General features: G+C 38.9%; 1 protein-coding gene across 3 annotated transcripts in view; it reads left to right on the forward strand.

Annotated features, from left to right (window-relative positions):
- Window positions 1–21,823, forward strand: part of TENM1 (teneurin transmembrane protein 1) — an 884,561-nt gene that overhangs the window by 617,014 nt on the left and 245,724 nt on the right. For all 3 annotated transcript variants that reach the window (XM_006862844.1, XM_006862842.1, XM_006862843.1), the window contains exon 15: window positions 10,216–10,432. In XM_006862844.1, the coding sequence (XP_006862906.1) occupies window positions 10,216–10,432 (217 nt within the window). The remainder of the gene's footprint in view (window positions 1–10,215; window positions 10,433–21,823) is intronic.

Raw genomic sequence — 21,823 nt, forward strand, 5'->3', positions numbered from 1 at the left:
GGTAACCTCTTTGTTGTTGTTAAGTGCCAGTTGAGTTGGTTCCTACTCATAGAGACTCATATAGGGTTTCCAAGGACCAACTGGTAAATTTGAATTGCCAACATTGTGGTTCAAACTGACTTTGCAGTCCAGTGCTTATCGTACAGTTTAATGAATGCATGCATGAAATATTAATTAATTAATGGATTGATTATCAATTCTCTATATTTGTAGTTGTGTATACAAAAAGTATAGGAGATTTTACCAACTGTGTATTAATCTCCAAGCATTCCTTAAAATCTGTGCATCTGAGTGTGAATTAAAAATAATATACTCTGATATAAGTTCAATAAACTTTTATGACGGTCTCTTTAGGGAGTAGGAATGGCGATACCTACTTGAGAGTTCCAATAACCTAATTTTTTTCCTTTAGTAGGATTAAGATGATATTGATGACAAATATAGACTACCTTGAAATGGAAAGATGGATTAAATAACCTCAGAAAGCCCCCGGTCTATGAATTTAGGCCAATGATTCAGTTTTTCACTGTTCATATATTGTCCCTAAGAAAGCATTAAATGCCCTTCACTCAGTGCCCCTGCTATCCAGGATGACTGTATTCATTTTGTTGACTATTATGACTATTTACAAATGTATTTCTGTGTGTGTGTATAAGTGAGTGTGTATGATTAGACCAGAAAGTGCCAATCACTCCTATTTTTAATTGACTCTAATTTTTAAAATTTAATTCTTAAGAAATCTTCCTAATTAAAAAAAAAATCACTTTGTAGCAGTTGCTTCAAGTGCCTGCTACCTGATTACATGATATTATAGCTAGCTGATACTTAAAGAACAGTGGGTTTTTTGGGGGTTTTGGGCAGTCTAATAATTTTTGCATACTCATTAGAATTGCTGTGACTTCCTGCAGCTTTGACTTTAGTTATACTCAGATTCAATGCATTGTGACTCTTGGTAACTAATTGGCCTGCAATGAATATGTGGGTGACACAGTGGTCTAGGAGCTACCTAAGAGCAATACATGATGGCAATATATGATTCCTGAGTTGTTTGAACTGCAAGGTTGGTGGTTCAAGCTCACCAGCTGCTCCTTGTAAACCCTATACAGGGTCGCTATGGGTCAGAATCGACTCGACGGCACTTAACAACAACAACAACAGGAAAAAAAAGAACTGACCAAATAATCTTTAAATTGTTTTTCTTAACATGCAAAAAAAGAGAACATTATCTTATGTATTTATATATATATAAACTCACTACTATATTTTGTTGCTGTTGTTAAGTGCTGTTGAGTCAGTTCTGACTCATAGCAACACTGTATAAGGTTTCCAAGAAGCAACTGGTGGGTTTGAATCATTCACCTTGAGTTAGCAGTTCAGTGCATATCCTACAGTACCTTATTACTACAGAAACTACAGACTTGCTAAATTTCTAGACCTCATTTATCCCTTTAGTCAAAAGTAACTACCATGTGCACATCCCTATGCTTGGAGAAGAAAATGTAACATTATGGTGACCACATTTTTATTTGCTAATCTGATTTGGAGTTTGGAAAATAAGATCACCATCCAGTCCATTCACATATGAATTGAGATAAAAAAAAAAAAAAAAAAAAAAAGTTTAAACATTATTATTAACTGAGTCAGAATACCTAAAACAAAGAATAGTGATGGCAAGCTAGACCTGCTGTTGTTGTTGTTGTTGTTAAGTGCCATCGAGTCGGGTCCGACCCATAGCGACCCTGTACAGGGTTTCCAAGGGTGTAAATCTTTACGGGAGTAGAAAGCCTCATCTTTCTCCCGCGGAGCGGCTGGTAGTTTCGAACCACTGACCTTAAGGTTCGCAGCCCGATTCGTAACCACTACGCTACCAGAGCTCCTTAGACATTAAATCTATTATAAAGCTATGCTAATTAAAACAGAGTGATACTGATGTAAGAATCCACAGATCAATACAACAGAATAAAAGCTCTGGAACATACTCAAGTACAAATCAAAATTTAGTATATTGTAAAACTGGCATCATCAATCAATAGGGAAGAGAAGTACTATTGAATAAATGGTGCTGGGACATATACGAAGGGACTTCAAAAAGTTCATGGCAAAATGGTACCAAAAGATAATGGAATTTTTTTTATCAACTTTCTTAAGCTGCCCCATATACACACATTAAGAGAAAAAAATTATATTTTCAATTCATTCCATAGACTCAAAAGTATGACTAATTAAAACAATCAGGCTGCATTACTGTGTTAAAGGTTAAAGAAAACTCAAACACAATTAGAAGGAAATATAGCTGAATAATAATCAGCTCTTACATTACAGGGAAAGACTTCTTAGACATAAAAGCAAATAGGAAATCACAAAAGAAAAAGAAATTATAAACTAGCTGGGCTTTGGTAGAATTTTAAACTGCTTTATGTTGTGTGGTTACATTTATAGACAATCCAGTATCCAAATTGAGTCCTGGTGTGGCACTGTGGGTTAATGCACCAGACTGTAAAGCAGTTTGAAGTGCAAGCTCACCAGCTGCTCCTCGGAAACCCTATACAGGGTTGCTATGGGTGGGAATCGACTTGACTGATGGCACTTAACAACAAAAACAACAATATCTAAATATTTAGAGACATTCAAATTTGTACTATCCCATTATGGCACTGGTCACATTCAGTTGTTGAAATGACATGAGGTTATTTCAATAAAATTTAAAATTCAATTCGTCAGTTTTACAAGCCTTACCTCAATTGCCTAATAGCTACATGAAGTTGTTGTGGTTAAGAGCCATGGAGTGAGTTCTGACTCATAGCAACTCTGTGTAGAGTTTCCAAGAAGCAGCTGATGGGTTTGAACTGTAGACCTTGTGGTTCACAGTCCGATGCTGATGTGTGGTTCACAGTGCCACACCAAGACGTGAAGCTATTCATTAACACATCACAAATATAGAACATTTCTATTATCACAGAAAGTTCTATTGGACAGTGTTGAACCAAATGTGAAACTAAAATGTCTACTTTTCAGCCAGACATTTCACACTGAGTACCCAGTACTCCATTTATTCATCCATTATTAATGTAAGTCAAGTATCATACTTGGAAGTGTGGAGAAAGTGATAAACAAGTCAAGTTTCTGCCCTCATGGAACTTATAATCTAGCCAAGAAAGACACACACACACACAAAAAGCCCAAATAACTACATATTTACAAAGGTGGAAAATGCTACAAAGAATTTAAACACTATAAATGTATATAGAGTCCTGGTATAGTTCTGTAGGATGAGCACTGGACCACAAGGTTGGTTTGAACCAAAAAGTTGGTAGTTCAAACTCACCAGCCACTCCTTGGAAACTCTATAAAGTTCTCTATGAGTTGGAACCAACTCAACAACACTTAACAATAACAACATAAATATGTGGGGGGGGGGCTGACCTCGTCTATGGGGTAAGCAAGGCCTACATGGGTCAAGGAAGAATGTTCCAGGCAAATAAAACTATATGCGCAAATACCCTGTTATGGAAATGTACTAGGTTCTTCTAAAAAAAAAAAAAAATTAAAGTAAGTTATTGTATTGAGTCAGGGAGAGAATGGTAAGAGATAAGGTTATAAAGGTAGGCAGGGGCTAGACCATACAGAACAATCTGAGTTTTGTAAGATCTTCAGTTATATGTTTGATTCTGTTTTATTCTTTCTAATTATAGAAGAATGAAAATGATCTTTGATATTGTGGAAAGACTATCAAGGAAATGAAAAATATATCAAGTAAAAGTGTTGAGTCAGAATTCCCTTGTTTCCCTGTAATCTTTTAAGTATTTGGCACACTTTTGTCCAAGCTTCTTTGGAACAAACTCCTCCAGTCATCTTTATTCATATCCATTGGTGAAAATCAATAAGTTAATTGCCTAAAAGAGAATGATCTTCCAGGAATCATTCTTCATAACAAGTCACTATTCATTAATAGCAAGTAGCCATTTGCAGACCTGTTCTATAATGTAGTATTTTTAGATCTAGAATTTAGCAACATGGGTGAGTTATGAACACATGTAAGAGCATGGATCAATATACCTTATGTTTTGAATGTCACCAGTATGCTGCAGTGTTTTATAAGTAAGAAAATGAAATAGAAGGAGCAACAAATTGATAACGTTTCTCTGTACCTTAGAGGTTAGGTAACCACTTCACAGTTACTTTGGAGATTTGGTTGGAGACAAAAGATCTAGCATCAGAAAGCATATTCCTATTTATTCTCTTTTGACAGTACTCCCCCATTCCCAAGCAACCCATTTATTGAAGAGTTATCAGGTAGTTATTAGGACTTACACTGTCAAGTGCTTCCAGATACAAGCAGAAGTTGGAAAATCTAAACTGTATAACTGAGTTCAACACTCTCTGACAGCGGTGGAATTTTAAATAAAACGAATAACGAAAGTCTCACTGAGAAGGCAGTCTTTGAATAAAGACTTGACAGAGGTGAATAGTGAGCCATGTGGAGATCTGGGAGAAGAGTTTTCCAAGAAGAGAAATCATGAATGCAGTGGCCCTTATACAAGAGGACTGTTGAGAATGGGAAAAGAGGGGTTAGTAGGATGTATTGTCAAAGAGCTAAGAGGGAAACAGTGAAGAGCTGGGTTGTGAGCCAGCAGACCATTGTCAGGACTTGGGCTTTTAGTCTGAGTGATAGTGGATGTGTTGCTGCTGTTGTGTGCTATTGATAGCAACCCAGTATAGACTTCCTGAGATCGACTGGTGGATTTAAGCTGTGAACCTTGCAGTTACCAGTCCAGTGCTTACCCTACAGTGCCACACTACTTACCTGACCTAGCAAAAGTAAATAGTATGAAGTTATAGCAATTGGTTACAAATCGGGCTGTGAACCGCAAGGTCAGCAGTTCAAAACTACCAGCTGTTCCACGGGAGAAAGATGAGGCATTCTGCTCCCGTAAAGATTTACAGCCTCGGAAACTCTGTACAGGGTCGCTATGGGTCGGAACTGACTCCACAGCACATAACCACCATAGCAATACATTGATTTGAACAAGCCAAGTTCTGAGTGCACTGAGCTTCTCCCATTTTCTGTTTTACTAATCAAGCAAAATCTTGGGGTGAAAGTCAGCCTAAATAAATGAAAACAATGAATTATAGACTATTTCCAAAGGAAATATGGCCATATTACCTTCAATGCATATAATGACAGCAACTAAGCTAACAGAGCTTTCTAGCAGGGGCTGGCTTTAGTAAAGAGTTATGTATGATTTATAATTAGTCCATTGTTTATGGGTTTCTAAAATGCCTGAGAATATTTTATTTTACTGAGTCAATGGGATGACTAGCCTTTCGATTTTTTTTTCTACTATCAGTTTTCTGGTAAGACCCTCTTTTGCACTGATGAGAGAAAAGGTAAGCTTCAATCCAGTCCCTGTCCAAATGATGAAAAATTCTGAATTAGGAAATTCAGTGAATGAAGAGTCACTGTAGCTATAGTGTCTGTTCTACTCAGAATGACCTAACCCAAGCAGAGTTTGTAAAATGAACACAAACCCTGTATAGGAGCAGCTGGGGGGTTTGAACTGTCAACCTTGTGGCTCACAGTCCAGTGCTGAGCCTACAGTGCCACACCAAGAATCCAACAAACTAGACATGCTATATAAAGTTAATTGCCCTCTGACCAACAATGGCAATACAAGAAATTCTATGGAAATGAGTCTAACATTTTAAGTTGTCATTTCAAACCACTGTCCTCTATCCCTAGGACTCCTCACGTTCTGTATAGACTAGACTAGAATTCTAAAAAAGACTCATAGCCAACATGTACCAAGTACTTGGTACATGCTATACACTGTGCTTAACTTTTACAATTATTATATCAAGCTGATCCTTACAACAACGCTATGTAATGGGTATTGTATTCCCCATTTGATAGATGTGGAAAATGAGAGCCCAAGAGTTGAAATGATTCATCCTGGATCATATAGATTATACATTCTTTGTTGTTAACTAACCAGTGCTCTAAATACCGACATGTAGTCAGGCACTTGGGAGTCTTACAGCACAGGCCAATATTAGTAGTACTTGTTATTTAGATCATGATGTTGAAATGACTGTCAGTTGAAATCTGCCATCAAAATATTTGGTATCACTATGACTCCCAGAGGACTAGCAACTGTGCAATTATCATGAGCCTTGCCTTATTTCTTTGTAAAATGAGACTGTCATTTTAGGTAGCATAGTGTTATGTGGAAGTATCTAGTCTCATGCCTGCAAATTATCTATACATGTTTCCAAATCCTTTTGGTTACCCTACCAGGAACTGGCTGTCCATTTTTATCCAGGTCATACATACTATGGGTGCTATATTCATAAATTCATTTTATTAGAAAACGATGGGGTTCCCCTTGTTGATCTTGTTGTTCGGTGCTGTCGAGTTGGTTCAGACTCATAGTGACCTACGTACAACAGAATAGAACTCCTGCTGCTCCTGCGCCATCCTCACAATTGTGACAACATTTGAGCCCACTGCTGCTGCCACTGTGTCAATCCATCTCCTTGAGGGTCTTCCTTTCTTTCACTGATTGTCCACTTTACCAAGTACAATGTCCTTCTCCAGGCACTGGTCCCTCCTCATAACATGTCCTAAGTACGAGAGGCCTTTTGTAGCAGATTTGCCTAATGCAATATATCATTTGATTTCTTGATTGTTGCTTCCATGAGTGTTTCCCCTAAATGACCTATTTTCCCTTGTCCAAGTCCTCTTGCAATCAAAGGCATACATTCAAAAATGCAGAGGTTTAATAGTGATGACTTGATCATGGAGAGCAGAAACCAGTATCCTTGATCTTCATCGCCACCAACTGAGCCAACTGGCATAGCCCCTAACTGGTTGGCAAAGCCAGGAGCAGTGAATAGCAGTCCTTCACGGCAATTTAACTTTCCTCTTAAGCTAGGTTTGCCTCTCTAAGCTAACTAGTTTTATTATTTTTATTATTATTATTATTCCTGTACAGGGAACAGGTCCCAAAGTAAAATCAGTTAATATTTGTTTTGTCCATATCTGACACCCTGAGCTTGGTTGTCACTAGGGTGCCACAGCTTGCAATTCAGAACAATAAAAGAACTGTTAATCGCAACAAATCAAAAATAAAGAAAGAACCACATCCAGTGTGACTGTCATTTGCACTTCTTTGTAACAGTCTAGACATACTGTATAGAGTGTTATCCAATGTGATAATTGGTAAGTAGATCTTTTCCCATGTATTTGGCTCACCTACAAATTATACTTTGGGGGTTCATGCCATTATTGGTCTGCTTGCCTTCAGCCTTTCTAGATTCAACGGAAAAGCCTGATTGTTCTCTCAGCAAACAGGGGTCTTAAGAGGGTCAGCCCTGTGTAACAAGCAATTATTAAACACAAAACATTAGCTTGGACTTTATATCACCGAACTAGATAAGAATTTAAGTCCCATTTTTAAATTGGTTCTCTGTTAAGTTTGGGGGCACAGTTTTGAGAACATTTTAGCATGCGTATTTAGTTAAAGAACATTTCTTTTCTAATATAAGGTGGAATTGTTTGGTTGACAGGTTGAAACATGTGAATGCCCAATTTGATTGTTACTAGTGCATTTGTTGCCAGTTGAATGTAAGAGAAAGGTCACTGCCCATTTGAAAGACAGTTTTTCATTGTTTGGTGTATTATCCACCCATCCCAGACATCAGAGCACTTCTCTTTTCCTCCCTGAGATTTTTTTCCAACTTTTCAGTGCATCCAGATGTTTAATTAGAAGAGTAAAGAGATAATGTGCTTAAAAGAGGCTCCGAACAATGTATTAGAGAGAGAAGTAACAGCAGCAGCTAAAATCGATAGAAAATCTCTTAATATAATTTGCTGAATAAGGGACAAAAAGAGTAGCAGAAAAGAACTTACTAAAATGAGTCCACACTTAAAAGTTAGGCATCAATGGAAAAGAAATATGTATACAGAGAAATAGAAGTCAGGGGCAAAACTACACTGAACAAGAGGGAAGGCAAGAAAGAAGCAAACTGCATTTTAAATCAAAGTAGTGTCTGTGGTATAGGGAATTTGAAAGGACCCCATGTGGGGAAAAATATTTCCTGGGTGCCCTAGGGCTGCTGTTCCTAATGCTTACTCTCTCAGTGTTCCTGGCTTTCATTGCCCCCAGCTGTGGTACATCCCTCACTAACTCAACAGGCACAGCCACGCTGGGGAGAAAGAGCAAGCAAAAGAGCCGAATGAAACCAGTGCCAGTAACTTTCATCAGCAACCCCATTCTACTGAAAGCCAAGATTAGCATCTTTATATTCACCCTTGTTAAATGGCTAAATTAAAGGCACTTGCCTGCTTTAAGGGACTTGAAAAGACTTTGATTGTGTGTGTGTGTGTGTGTGTGTGTGCACTTATTTGGTGTAAAATAAAGTGTCCATATGCTCAGTGAATCACTCCAACCTCTTCTATTGGCATGTAACTCTCCTAGAGCATTTATTTCATTTTAACTACTACAAGAGTCAGCTGTTTACACACCTATTTCATCTACTAAGCTCTGAGCTGAAAACAAGGGAAGGATCTTTTGCTTTAGTTTTTAGTTTTTTATTGTGAATTGGGTTGAAGGTTTACAGAGCCGATCAGTTTTACGTTCAACAAATTGTACACTTCATTTCATCTCAATGTAACATCACTTATCCCATTTCCTCCCTAGTTCTTGTTTTCATTCCTCCTTCCTTCCAAACCCTTCTGAACTTTTTCCTTGGGTAAATGCTGCCCTTTTGATTTCTAATGCATTGTTGTCCCCTCTGTATACCTGTTTCCTGCTTGGTTGAAAATTGAACCGTGGGATGAATTCAGTTCAGCACCTGAAAAGTGACCAAGGTCCATAGTCTCAGGGCTCCACCAGTCTCTATCCGACCAAGAAAGGGTCTTTGTTTACCTCCCCAAGGAAACATTCCCAGCTACTGCCCATATGTTCCAGCACCGATTCAGTCTTCAGTTGGCTCCCCTCTTCCTATAATCCCTGTACTCTACTTAGTTACTCCACGAAACAATGAAGTCTCTATGTGATTTTTTTTCTGGGTACACCTATGGATTCAGGAGCTGAGGGAACAAGATGAAGGTTAAGGAAGTGACAGATCATGTTCATATAACCAAACCAAACCCATTGCCATGGAGCAGAGCTGGACTCATAGGAACCCTATAGAACAGGGTAGAACTGCTACATAGGGTTTCCAAAACTGTAATCTTGGAAGTACTCTGCCACATCTTTCTCTTACAGAGTGGCTAGTTGGTTCAAATTGCTAGTCTTTTGGTTAGCAGTAGTGTGCTTTAACCATTGAGCCACCATGGTTCCTTCAGTTTATTAGTTATTACGTCAGATAATCTCTGGTATGACCAAGTCTGCTTTTATTCCCTCTATAAATCCCTAAACAAGCAGTTCTCAAACTTTAGTGTGCTAAAGAATAACCCAGATGAAGTACTTAGATGCATAATCCTGGGGTCTTGGTGCAGCACTACCAGATAAGCACTAAATTGCTGATTGCTATTTGGTGGTACTAGCCACTCTTCAGAAACCCTATACAAGGTCGCTATGAGTCAGAACCAACTCAACTGCACTTAACAAAAACAACAACATGAATAATCCTTGGTTTGGTAGAAACTGCCAATCAGCAGGTGGGGCTCAGGAATACACATATTTAATAAACTCCCCAGGATCACTGACCTACATATTTAGTTACCTTGAGATTCGCAGCCTCTCTTTTAAGAATTACCACTAGACTAGAATATTGAAAGGATTTTAAAAACACAAACAAATTCAGGTTGTGGCTATTTGTTAATTATGTATTCATGGATATAGTGGGTGTGATTAATTCAAAAGAATTATAAGAAACAATTGCTATTCTGGGAGAACAGTCTGTATGAGAAACAAAACTGTTAAAGAGTGATATTATATCCTAATGTTACTGTCAACATTAGTGTTGGAGAATTCAGAGAAGAAAAATGTGTGTACAAAAAAATGTTTTGAACTTCTCTGATACCCCATACAAACTCAGAGGGGGTGATAATTCATTTTTTTAAAAATAGGTAAATTTAACAGATTCTAAACTTAAAACATGGTCAGTTATCTTTGGCTACATTCTGGATTTTTCTCCATTTCTGCATGTTTTGAGCTATGTCAGGTGTTTATTTTGAAGTGAAATATCAAACCTGTTTTGTTTTTACAGATGGTTTGACTGACTGTGTGGACCCTGATTGTTGTCAACAAAGCAACTGTTATGTAAGTCCTCTTTGTCAGGGCTCTCCAGATCCTCTTGACCTGATTCAGCAAAGCCAGCCCCTCTTCTCTCAGCACACCTCTAGACTCTTCTATGATCGAATCAAATTCCTCATTGGCAAGGACAGTACTCACGTCATTCCTCCAGAGATTTCATTTGATAGCAGGTATATATGTATTTATTTTTTCTTTAATGAACAGTAGTTGTTTTTTCTTAACTATAAAAGAATGATGTTCTTCTAAAGATCAGGTTTCTTCCTATTCCACATGATCCATATTGATTTCTTTTTTAGGAAGAATATTTGTCTGGAAATTCCCTACCAAAGAGTTACAGGAGAAAACTCTTTTCTGGAGATTATATCATAAAATATAATAAAATATAAATGAAGGTTTTAATGACAACAAAAAGAGAGAGGAGTATAATTTGAAAACTATTGTTTAGCTTCTAGATTTGAATCCTGGAAACATTCTTGAATTTCAAAAGTTGCATTTTAAGTGTATTCCATGATGAAAAATGTTTCCATATGAAAGGGCTGTGTGAATTGGACATCCTACTGTGAAATGCAAGACGTGAAACTCTGTTTCATAGGAAGGTTTAAATGCATATATTGTCACTAAAGACCTGAGACCAAAGCCTAACACTTTAGGTGAAGACTTTTTTTTTTTTTTTTCATTAACTGATTTGAAATGTAACAACATGAGTAGCTCATTGGCATTCTCTGTTCCATCTTCAGCAATGATATATTGTACAAACTTAGAATTAAATATAGTTCTAAATTTGTAAAATACTGAAATCACCATTTCTGGACTCTTAAAAATGTCCTCCTTTGTCCATTCCACAATTTGACTTTTCACTGGCTTCCTAGACTATAGCAAACAGGAATTTTTAAAAAAAGGACAGTATCCAAAAATACCTATCTACATCCCAGCTGCCCAGTTTTATCCAGGTAGGGTACAAATGGTTAAGATTTTGACTACTAGTCAAAAGGTTGTCAGTTCATAGCCACCCAGAGGTACCTTAAAAGACAGGCCTGGTAATGTTTCCAAAGGCCACAGCCTTGAAAATCCTATGGAGCCGTTACACTCCGCTCACATGGGGTCATCATGAGTTTGAATTGACTTAAAAGTAAGAAAAACAAGGTTTTATCAGTTCTTAAATTAAAATAACTTGGTCAAGAATATATACTGATACCAATGCCAGTCTAAGTAAATTGCAATTTGATCCTGACCTAGTAGGAAAAAAAATGAAAAGATGTGCTTGGAAATTTGAAACAATCCACACCCTTGTTTATAGGAACTGTTGTTGAAACTTAATACTTTTTCATTAATTTTATTATTTTGAAGGTCTGACCTTTTAGGCCTCTGACAGAATTCAAAACACAAATGCCAGTGCCTCGTATAAAAAGGCCTTTGCTGTCAGGAAATCTAGTCAAAATTTGACTTCTTCCAAGAGATTTAGTCATCCCCATTTTGAAGAGTATCTCCCAGTTCTATAACTTTGGGATGTAGTCAAAGTTAAGTACTTAAATAATAGAAATGTATTTATTGTGTACCAGAGGAGCAAAGGAACAAAAGACAGCCATTGTCCTCATTTTCTTATTTAAAATGGAGGTAGCTTTATCCACATTTAGGGAGAAGTCAGTTGAAAAAAATAAAGGTAAAGAAATAACAACAGCCTTTGACATGAAGATGTGTCAAATGACTCAATGAACTCAAGTAAGGGGAGAGAGTCAGGACCTGAGAGAGACAAGAGACAAGTCTTTATGACCCAGAGCAGGGCGTTTGAGTAATAAACTTTGAAAAGTAAAGACGAACTTAAACCCCTGTGGTTCAGCTTCATGCTTCAGCAGCGCTTGCCAGCCGCTCACAGAGTGAACAAACCTATTACTTGTGGTGGTTAATGCCCTTCTCCTCCTCCTGGTTTGATTGAGTTTTCCTCGTTCTTTTGTAAAATGCTCCAAGTTATCATTTGGCTGTGCAAGTCACATTTAAATTCAGAATGATGGGTCTTCTTCATCTAGTGGTCTCGGCTAGTACAGACATATCTGTTCTGTCAGAAAAGGCACAGGCCTTTTTCCAAGGGAAAGTAGTTGAGGACAAGGAATCTAATTATATTTCTTCTCAAAAAAATCAACATATGTGCTGTTACTGTGCATATCCTTGGGTAAAATAAGTCCAACTTGGATTGCATGAATGTATATGAATAATAATAGTTACAGCCTCTTACATGTACAGTTAAGTGCCATTGAGTTGATTCCAACTCATAGTGCCCCTGTAGAGGATTTCAAAGGAGCAACTGGTGGGTTTGAACCGCCAACCTAGAGGTTAGCAACCCAGTGCTTATCCTACAGTGCCACACCAGCACTCCCTTACATCTATATGTTGCTATTGTTAAGTGCCATCATGTCAGAATTGACTTAACAGCAAGAACAACAGGGTGTTTGTTGTTATTGTTGTTAGGTGCCATTGAGTCTGTACGACAGAGCGAAACACTACCTGGTCCTGGGCCAACCTCACAATTGTTGCCACACTTGAGCCCATTGATGCTGCCATTTTGCCAATCCATCTCGCTGGGGATCTTCCTCTTTTTCTCTGACTCCCCATCTTACAGAACATGATATCCTTCTCCAGCGACTGGTCCCTCCTGACAATATGTCCCAAGTATGAGAGATGAAGTTTGGCCATCCTAGCCTCCAAGGAGCACTCTGACTGCACTTTTTCCAACACAGATCTGTTGTTTCTTTTGGCAGCCCATGGCACTTTCAATAGTCTCCTCCAACACCATAACTCAAAAGCATCAATTCTTCTACAGTCTTCCTTATTCGCTGGTCAGCTTTCACATGCATATGAGGTTTTTGAAAATACCATGGCTTGGGTCAGGCACACCTTAGTCCTCAAGATGACATCTTTGCTCTTCAACACTTTAAAAAGATCTTGTTCAGCCTGGAAGTCCGTCTTCTGCCTATAACTGATTGGAATACCTAAAATGGGGCTACCACTTGCCCAATGAAGGAGGCTTCCTGCACAGCCTCTGCATTGCATAAGACCATAGGTGGAATCCTGAACCCCATCCAGAATCTTCTGAGGTGGGAAATCTCCACATGAAAGCACAAGCAGACCAGCCTGGAGCTCCTAGAAGAACAGAAGATACTTCTTGAAAGAAAGACCAATAGGAAAAATACAAAACAATAACGGCAGTCCAGCTGATTACAAGAACAAGCAATTTGCTCATCCAGTAGACATCAAGGCAAGTGGTCGGGTCCCCTCAGGGCAAACCCCCTTCCAAGACTAAGATTCAAGGGGAATATACGAGCAGACATGCCCTTTGACTGGTGACCATGTTGGTCACCAATAAAAGGGAGTGAGGGAAATACAGCAATGAAGCTACGAGCTAAGTCCTAACACGTTCAATGGACTCCTGTGAACCTGGATGGAGACCTGGTTGGCCAGCAGTATTGTAAGACGTGGGGACTCCTCTGCGCAGAGACAGTGACATAGCCACAGAGGACTAAAGTGGAGAGTTAAGCGTCCACACCCACACTTGCAGACAATACCCACTTTACCTGGATTCAATGGCTGGATGATCAGAAATCAACTAGAAGAAGAAAGAAGAGGAAAAAAAGAGTAATCTGATACAATTTGATGAACTTGACCTACACCTATGGATGCAGTAGCTCAAATGAGGGAATAAATCTTTATAGCAAGGATCATTCCCACCCCCTTGATACACAGGGTAGGCTGGGATAGGCAACTTGGACACCGGTTACCCAAAATGGGGAAGGGGGCTACAAAGGCAAGAAGCGACTGGCTTACAGGCTTTCAAGAGGGAGCCTAGATCCAGAGGGCATGGAGGAAGGTAGAATCTTCACTGAGTAGTGTCTAATCTGTCAGTGCGTGACTGATGAAAGGAGATGGGGATAGCACTCACGTGGTACAATAGTGAATAATTGTTATCAGAACTGATTGTGAGGGTTGATAATGTAAATGTAGACGTTTTGTAGCAAAAGGAGGGGAGTGATTGACTTTGCAGTCTAGGAGCGGAGGTCCCTGGGACCATCAAGGGAGAAGAGCGGAGTGTGGGACCCTACCCAGAGAAAGAGTGATGCCAGAGATGGAGGCAGAGATGATGACGTGGAGAGATGGAGTGGCTGGGGACTCTAGACCAAGAGAGGGAAAGGGGCTGTGTGCTGACAACTGGGGGGTGGTGGGCAGACTTGTTGGGTATATACCCTTTGGTTGGTTGATGATGCATGGAGGGGATTGTAACCACGGCAATGAAATGATATACAATCGGATGAATGTAAAGGTAATGTTCTCCCATGTAAACTATCACGTAATTCAAAATGTTGTTGTTGTTGTTAAGTACCGTGGAGTCAGTTCCGACTCATAGTGACCCTGCACAGGGTCTCCAAGGTTGTAAATCTTTATTTACAACCTGATGAGGGAGCAGAACACCTCATCTTTCTCCCGCAGAACCACTGGTAGTTTCGAACTGCTGACCTGAGGTTAGCAGCCCGACTCGTAACCACTATGCTACCAGAGCTCCTTTAAATTCACAATAAAACATAAAAATAAAAAAAAAGGTTTTGTGCAGCAGATTCAGTCCCAAAATTAAAGTAACGTGGTCAAGAATATATACTGATATCAATGCCAGTCTAAATAAATTACAATTAGATCCTGACCTAATAGGGGGAAAAAAAGGACTCATAGCGATTCCATGTAGAGTTTGCAAGAAGCGGCCAGTGGTTTTGAACCACCAGCCTTGTTGGCAGTCCAGTACTTATCCTACAGTGCTACACCAGGACTCCCAATAGTATATAAAATAGGTACTACATGCATTTTATAGATGAGGAATCTGAGACTTAAAAACTTTCCCATATCACCCAGCTAATCAGTCATGTTGTGGCAACTCCTGTAAGTTTTATGTTACATCAGAGCTCGCCAGTTTGAACTTGTCTTTAAATAAGCCCAGTGACTTGGGTGAAATTGATACTAGGTAAACGGTATCTGGGTGAAGATATAAAGAAACTAAGTGATTTTTAAAAAATCCAGTTCAATTTAATATATTTCAATGACATCACTTAACAAACTTCAAACCAGTGCTTCTTCGGAGAAGAGTACAATTGGATGACTTGGTACAACAGGCCTTTTTGCTGCACTAAATTATTGCCAAACACCTTTTATGTGTCAGATCTAGTGCTAAGCTTTTAAATGTTTTATTTAATCATCACAACCACCCTATAATTATCCCTATAATTATTTTCAAGTGAGAGAACATGCAGGCTGCCAATGTGACTTGCTCAAGGTCATAGCCAATCAGTGTCAGAGCCAGGATTTGAACCCAGGCAGACTGGCACTAAAAGCCTGGTCTCTAAATCACTATGCTGAGCCACTTTAAGGAACCCTGGTGACACTGTGGCTTAGGCATTTGGCTTCTAACCACAAGGTCAGCAATTCAAACCCACCAGCTGCTACATGAGAGAAAGATGAGGCTCTCTGCTCCCGTAAAGATTTACAGCCTTGGGCACACTATGTAGGGGTGTCATGATTCAGAATTGGCTCAACAGCAATGGATGGGTAGCCACTTGGGCTACTTAGAAAGCTGGGATAGCTGAACCTGAAAAGACTTATAGCCCTAATATGAGGAGGTTTCAAAAAGTTTGTGGGAAAAACATTCATTATCTTTTCATTTGATTTTCCTACAAACTTTTTGAAGCCCCCTTATACATCACTGAGTATGGAGTTGCTCTCCACAGATAGATCTAGTACCCATACATGCCATAGTCAGGCATACCACTTTAAACACTGCAAAGGAGCTTGTTTTCCTACATGCAAAATGTGCCACCATTACAGGCATTTGGGGATGAAGATGACAGGATGCAGGTGACTAAATGTTGCAAGGTCACACAAAGGAGCAATAACTGTTCACCCCTGTGCATCCAAATGAGAATGATTCCATAATTGTTGCACTGGCATATGAGATCACATGCAATGTTTACCTTCTGTGTAACTCACTGTGAACATGCAGTCTGCCCATGGTGGAGTCTTTAGCAAATCTATTCCCATATTTTTCCCTAAATACAATTTACTTTGTAGCCCAAGTTTCTTTTTGTTTTTAACCTACTCCAAACCTGACTACATAGTAAACCACATATTCTACATGCCCTGTATGACTTATTACTTTTTAATAATGTAAATAGGTGAACAGAAGCATTATTGATCTTCAGTGTCTAAGCATTTAATCACTATTAATAATGTAAAAGGTTTTTATAAATATGTAAAAACAAGAGTACATTAAACTAAATGACAGCAGCAATTTGCAAAGCCAGACATTTCGCTGGCCATCACTAATGGCATTTAAAAAAACAAAACTTCTACCAGAGTTAGTGCAACTGCTGACAGCAAGGTCTGGCCAAATTCATTTTCTGTTTTGTAACCTTGCAAGGCTCATCCCTACATTAATCTATGTCAGACATCTATATGTTTGCTTAGTATTGGCCTACAGATGTGTTTTACTTGGTCCCACATTTAGAAATTAGGAGATCTAACATAAAAATCAGAATGTTGTATATTTCTAGAAACTTCCCAACGCTTAGCATCACTGGGCCCATGTGTCTGGCAGCTTCCCTTCGGGATCAAGCATGCCTCTCTAGTTTCCCATTCACTGTTTTCCTTACCCTTAGTCCACTCCTTTCACTTCCAGTGCATGCTTGGTCCCACTGGCATTTCAGTTTGTGACCAGTGGTCTGCACGATTGCTATACCCTTCCTTAGATAGAACTTATAGGTTCTTTTTTTTTCTTTCTGTGCTGTTTCTCTGAGTTTTTAAAATGCAGTATTGTTGTGTCACTTATTCTTCAAGCCTTTCAAAAGGGAAAAAAGGTGAGTAAACTTAAAAGAGAAACCATGCTGAGAGACCTGTGTACACCTTATGACTAAGTTTGTATACATTCTCCATCACTCCTTAGGCTAATAAATTCCTTTAGGGCAGTAGGTCTTAGCTTGTGGTGCCTTGCTGTTGTTGGGGAGTGTCATCAAATCAGTTCTGACTCAAAGCAACTCTGTATAGGGTTTAAGAGGAGTGGTTGATGGATATGAACCACCAAACTTGTGGCTAGCAGTCCATTGCTTATCCTAGATCCCACCAATCATGATAGTAGGTAATCCAGGTCCCACCACATGAGAAACAAAAATACCATTTTTATAAGAGATACGTGTATATTGAGAATAATTTGGTTATTATGTTTATCACTTAGAATAAGTTTTAAGAGTAGTTTTATTTAAAAGCTTGCAGTAGTGCTGCTGGGTGTAATTGTGGTGACCTTTTCTGCCCACCTCCAATGGAATGCCTACTCTTATGGGAAAAGCCGATGTACTGGAGTTGAGGCCAAACTTAGTACAGCACTATTAACAGACTAATTTAATAGCAAAATAAGAAACTAAACAAGATGATAGATTCTTCTAGTTATGATTTTCTATGGTTCTATATGAAGGAGCTCTGGTAGCATAGTGGTTACGAATCGGGCTGCTAACCTCAAGGTCGGCAGTTCGAAACTACCAGTGGTTCCGTGGGAGAAAAATGAGGCGTTCTGCTCTCGTAAAGATTTACAGCCTCAGAAACCCTGTGCAGGGTCACTATGAGTCGGAACCGACTCCACCGTACTTAACAACAACAACAACAATGGTTCTATATGACCTGTCATACTAAAGATGTTATGTCTTGATTTTTTGCTCCACATTCACACAATTTTACTTATGAATTCTTCACATTTTTTTTTTTTTTTTTTTGCAAAACTCTCAAGTTTTATGAGGACAGGGACCAAATAGGATTTTTTACCAACTTGTTTGTTTTCTTTGACTTGGTAGTAAACTACGCCAAAAGTGAATGGATTAAAACCATTTACTAGTAGTAGTGGTGTATCTCATGACGATTCTGTGACTTAGAAATCCATATAGGGTATAAATAGGAGGGGTTGGCTGTGCTTCATGATGTTGAAGGAGCCCAGGTGGTACAATGGTTAATGCATTTAACTGCTAACCACATCGTTGTTGGTTCTAACCCACTAGCCACTCCATAGGAGAAAGATGCAGCCGTTTGCTTCAGTAAAGATTTACAGCCTTAGAAACCCTATGGGGCAGTTCTACTCTGTCCTATGGGATCACTAGGAGTAGGAATCAACTTGATGGCAGTGGATTTGTTTTCAGATTGGTCATGATGTTTGGGCCCTCAAGTGAGATGGCTCCAATAGCTTGGAGCTGGAACATATGGGCAGTAGCTGGGAATGTTTCCTTCCATACATATCTTCCTATTCAGATACTTGGGCTTCCAACTGGCATAGCAACTATCAACTATACCTCTATATCACCAGATCCTAACACAGTACCTGGTACAGAGTAGGTAAAATGTTGAGTGAGTGAGTGAGTGAATGAGTGAGTGAGTGAGTGAGTGAGTAGCTTACTTGTTAAATTCTGCTGAGTTAATTCCAACTCATAGCAATCGTGTATAGGGTTTCCTAGGAGTGGTGACTTTGAACCTCGACCTTGCACTTGTCAGTCCAGTTCTTATCATACAGCATCATACCAGGAGTCCAGCTTAGTGGTAGTGATATTAAAATACTCTTCTCGTATTTGCTAATGCAAAACTCATTTTGCTTGCCTAGAACACACTGATGATATTAGTACCTCGAGTAAGTCAATTCCCAAATGTAGAGCCAGCCGAAAGGTAAAATTACAGTTCTCCAAATAGCACAGGAACAAAATTCATAAAAGATGAAGTGATTATATAATAGGAGCAAAGTAATTACTCTATTTTTTTTTTAACTTACAAGACACTCCACCAGTGTCACAGCCTGCCAATAATTGACATCATTTATAACTCTATATAAGCATCAATAATCCCATCTGCCTTCATTCAGCTAGACAATCAAAATTTTGTACCAAGAAAAAAATTAGAAAAGAAGAAGAAATATCAGGAAGCTAGTAGAAAGACTGCCATTAACTGGCTTACTTTGGTATGTGTAAAACCAAAAAAACGAAAAGAAGTGCCCCCAAACAAATCAAGGTACAACAAATGCCTTAAGCATGAAATTCTTGGCAAACCCCTTACTTACCCAAATACTCCTCTTCCTTTCTACATTCCACTCAATAATAAAATCTTGATTCTTATTCCTGATTATTCATAATATCTGGTAACCACCAAAATTACTTTTCATAGCTCGTTTAATAAAACATGCTTTCTGCACTTAGTTGAGCCAGGAATTTATACCATTTGAAATCCTGTGAATGGCAAAATGATTTATTGACCCAAGACTGAGGTTAAGGGGAAAGTTGTGGGGAGATCGTCATTGCTTTGGAAGCTTCTAGTTTTGAATTCAGACTAAGACTTAGAATAACCACACTTGGCTAATACTAAACACAGTTTTTTAATATGTACTTTATTAAATTGTTAGTTTTCCTAGACTCACTAAGAGCTCTGGATTTCTCGGGAAGAGATGTCAGAATCCTCTGTTGCCTCTATTGTAATATAATGTCCTGATAACGATTCATTTTTTTAGAGAGTGATGAGGATATATATTTAGTATTTACTCAGGTGGTGCTATAGGATCAGCACTGGGCAGCGAACCACGAGGTCGGTGGTTCAAACCCACCATCTGCTCCTTGAAAACCCTATCAGGATCACCATGAGTCAGAACCGACTGGACAGCACTTACAACAACCACAAGACTCTGTGCCATGGGGAATGCAGTGGCTCTATAGGATAAACAAACCACAAGGTCAGCTATTTGAGCCCACCAGCCATTCTGTGGGAGACAGATGAGGCTTTCTGTTCCTACAAAGAATTACAGCCTCAGAAATCATGTACAGGGTCACTATGAGTCAGAACCAACTCGATGGCACTTAACAACAACTATGTGCCATGAACTATGCATTGGAGGTAAATGAGAAACATAGTCACCTTACTCATGAAGTCAATACATAAGTAGTTAAAATACATACAAATTGCAAAATGTTCTGTGGATCATAAAGCATCAGGTTTCTAAGGGACCTTGGAGTTCACCAACTCAAGGGTCTCAAATTCAACTGTGATAGGAAATAAAAAATGGGAATAAGAGAAGAGGAGTTCTAGCAAATAAGATGAAGTCATTAAACAATAACAAAAGTGAGACTGCTCAGCAGTAACCCAAAGGTGTAGGACTAAGTGACCCAGGTCAGCATGAAGAGCTGCTAAAACTGACCCACAGTCATGTGCATTCCAAAGAAAAGTGATCCAACAGAATGTGTAAAGTACCAAACAATATCATTAATATCGTACATATGTAAAACTGTGATGAAGATAATTCATAAACAATTGCAGCAGTACGTCAACAGGGAGCTTCCAGAAATTCAAGCAAGATTCAGAAAAGGATGTGGAACACAGGATATTTTTGTTGATGTCAGATGGATCTTGGCTAAAAGCAAAGAATACCAGAAAGATATTCATCTGTGTTTTATTAACTATGAAAATACATTAGACTGCATAGTTCATAAAAAAATTATGGATAACATTGTGAAGAATTGGAATTCCAGAACACTCATTCCTGCTTATCCGAACCTGTACATAGACCAAGAGGCAGTCATTCAGAATGTACAAGGGAACACTGCATAGTTTACAATAGGAAAGGTGTATGTCAGGGTCGCATCCTTTTGCCATACTTATTCAATCTGCATGCTGGACAAATAATCAAGAAGCTGGTCTCTGTGAAGAAGAATGCAGCATCAGGATTAGAGAAAGCTTTTTTTTAACAACCTGCCATATGCAGATGACACAGTCTTGCTTACTGAAAGTGAAAAGGGCTTGAAGCCTGCAGTATAGATTAGACCTCAATTAAAAGAAAATAAAAATTCTCACAACTGGACCAATAAGCAACATCACAGTAAATGGAGAAAAGAAAGAAGTTTTCAAAGATTTCATTTTACTTGGATCCACAATCAACCCCCATGGAAGCAGCAGTCAAAAAATCAAAGAACACAATACATTGGCCAAATCTTCTGCCAGAGACCTCTTCACAGTGTTAAAAGGGAAAGTGATAACTTTGAGGACTAAAGTGCACCTAACATAAGTCATGGAGTCATGATGTTGCTCTGTAGGCTAAGTGCTGGACTGCCAATCACAAGGTCAATGGTTTAACCCACCAGCTGCTCCTTGGAAACCCTATGCAAGGTCCCAATGAGCCAGAACCAACCCAGTGGCACTTGACAGCAATAACAACAACACAAGTCATGGTATTTTCAATCACCTAATGCAGTGACATCAGGATTGGAGGAAGACTCATTAACAACCAGCGATATGCAGATGATACAACCTTGATTGCTGAAAGTGAAGAGGACTTTAAACATTTACTTATGAAGATCAAAGAGCAGAGCCTTCGATATGGATTACATCTCAATGTCAAGAAAACAAAAATTCTCACCACTGGACGGATAAACAACATTCTTATCAATGGAGAAAAGATTGAAGTTGTCAAGGACTTCATTCTTCTTGGATCAACTATCAACACTCGCAGAAGCAGCAGTCAAGAG

The sequence above is a fragment of the Chrysochloris asiatica genome, unplaced genomic scaffold, assembly GCF_000296735.1.
Source record: "Chrysochloris asiatica unplaced genomic scaffold, ChrAsi1.0 scaffold00051, whole genome shotgun sequence".
NCBI classification, from domain to species: Eukaryota; Metazoa; Chordata; class Mammalia; order Afrosoricida; family Chrysochloridae; genus Chrysochloris; species Chrysochloris asiatica.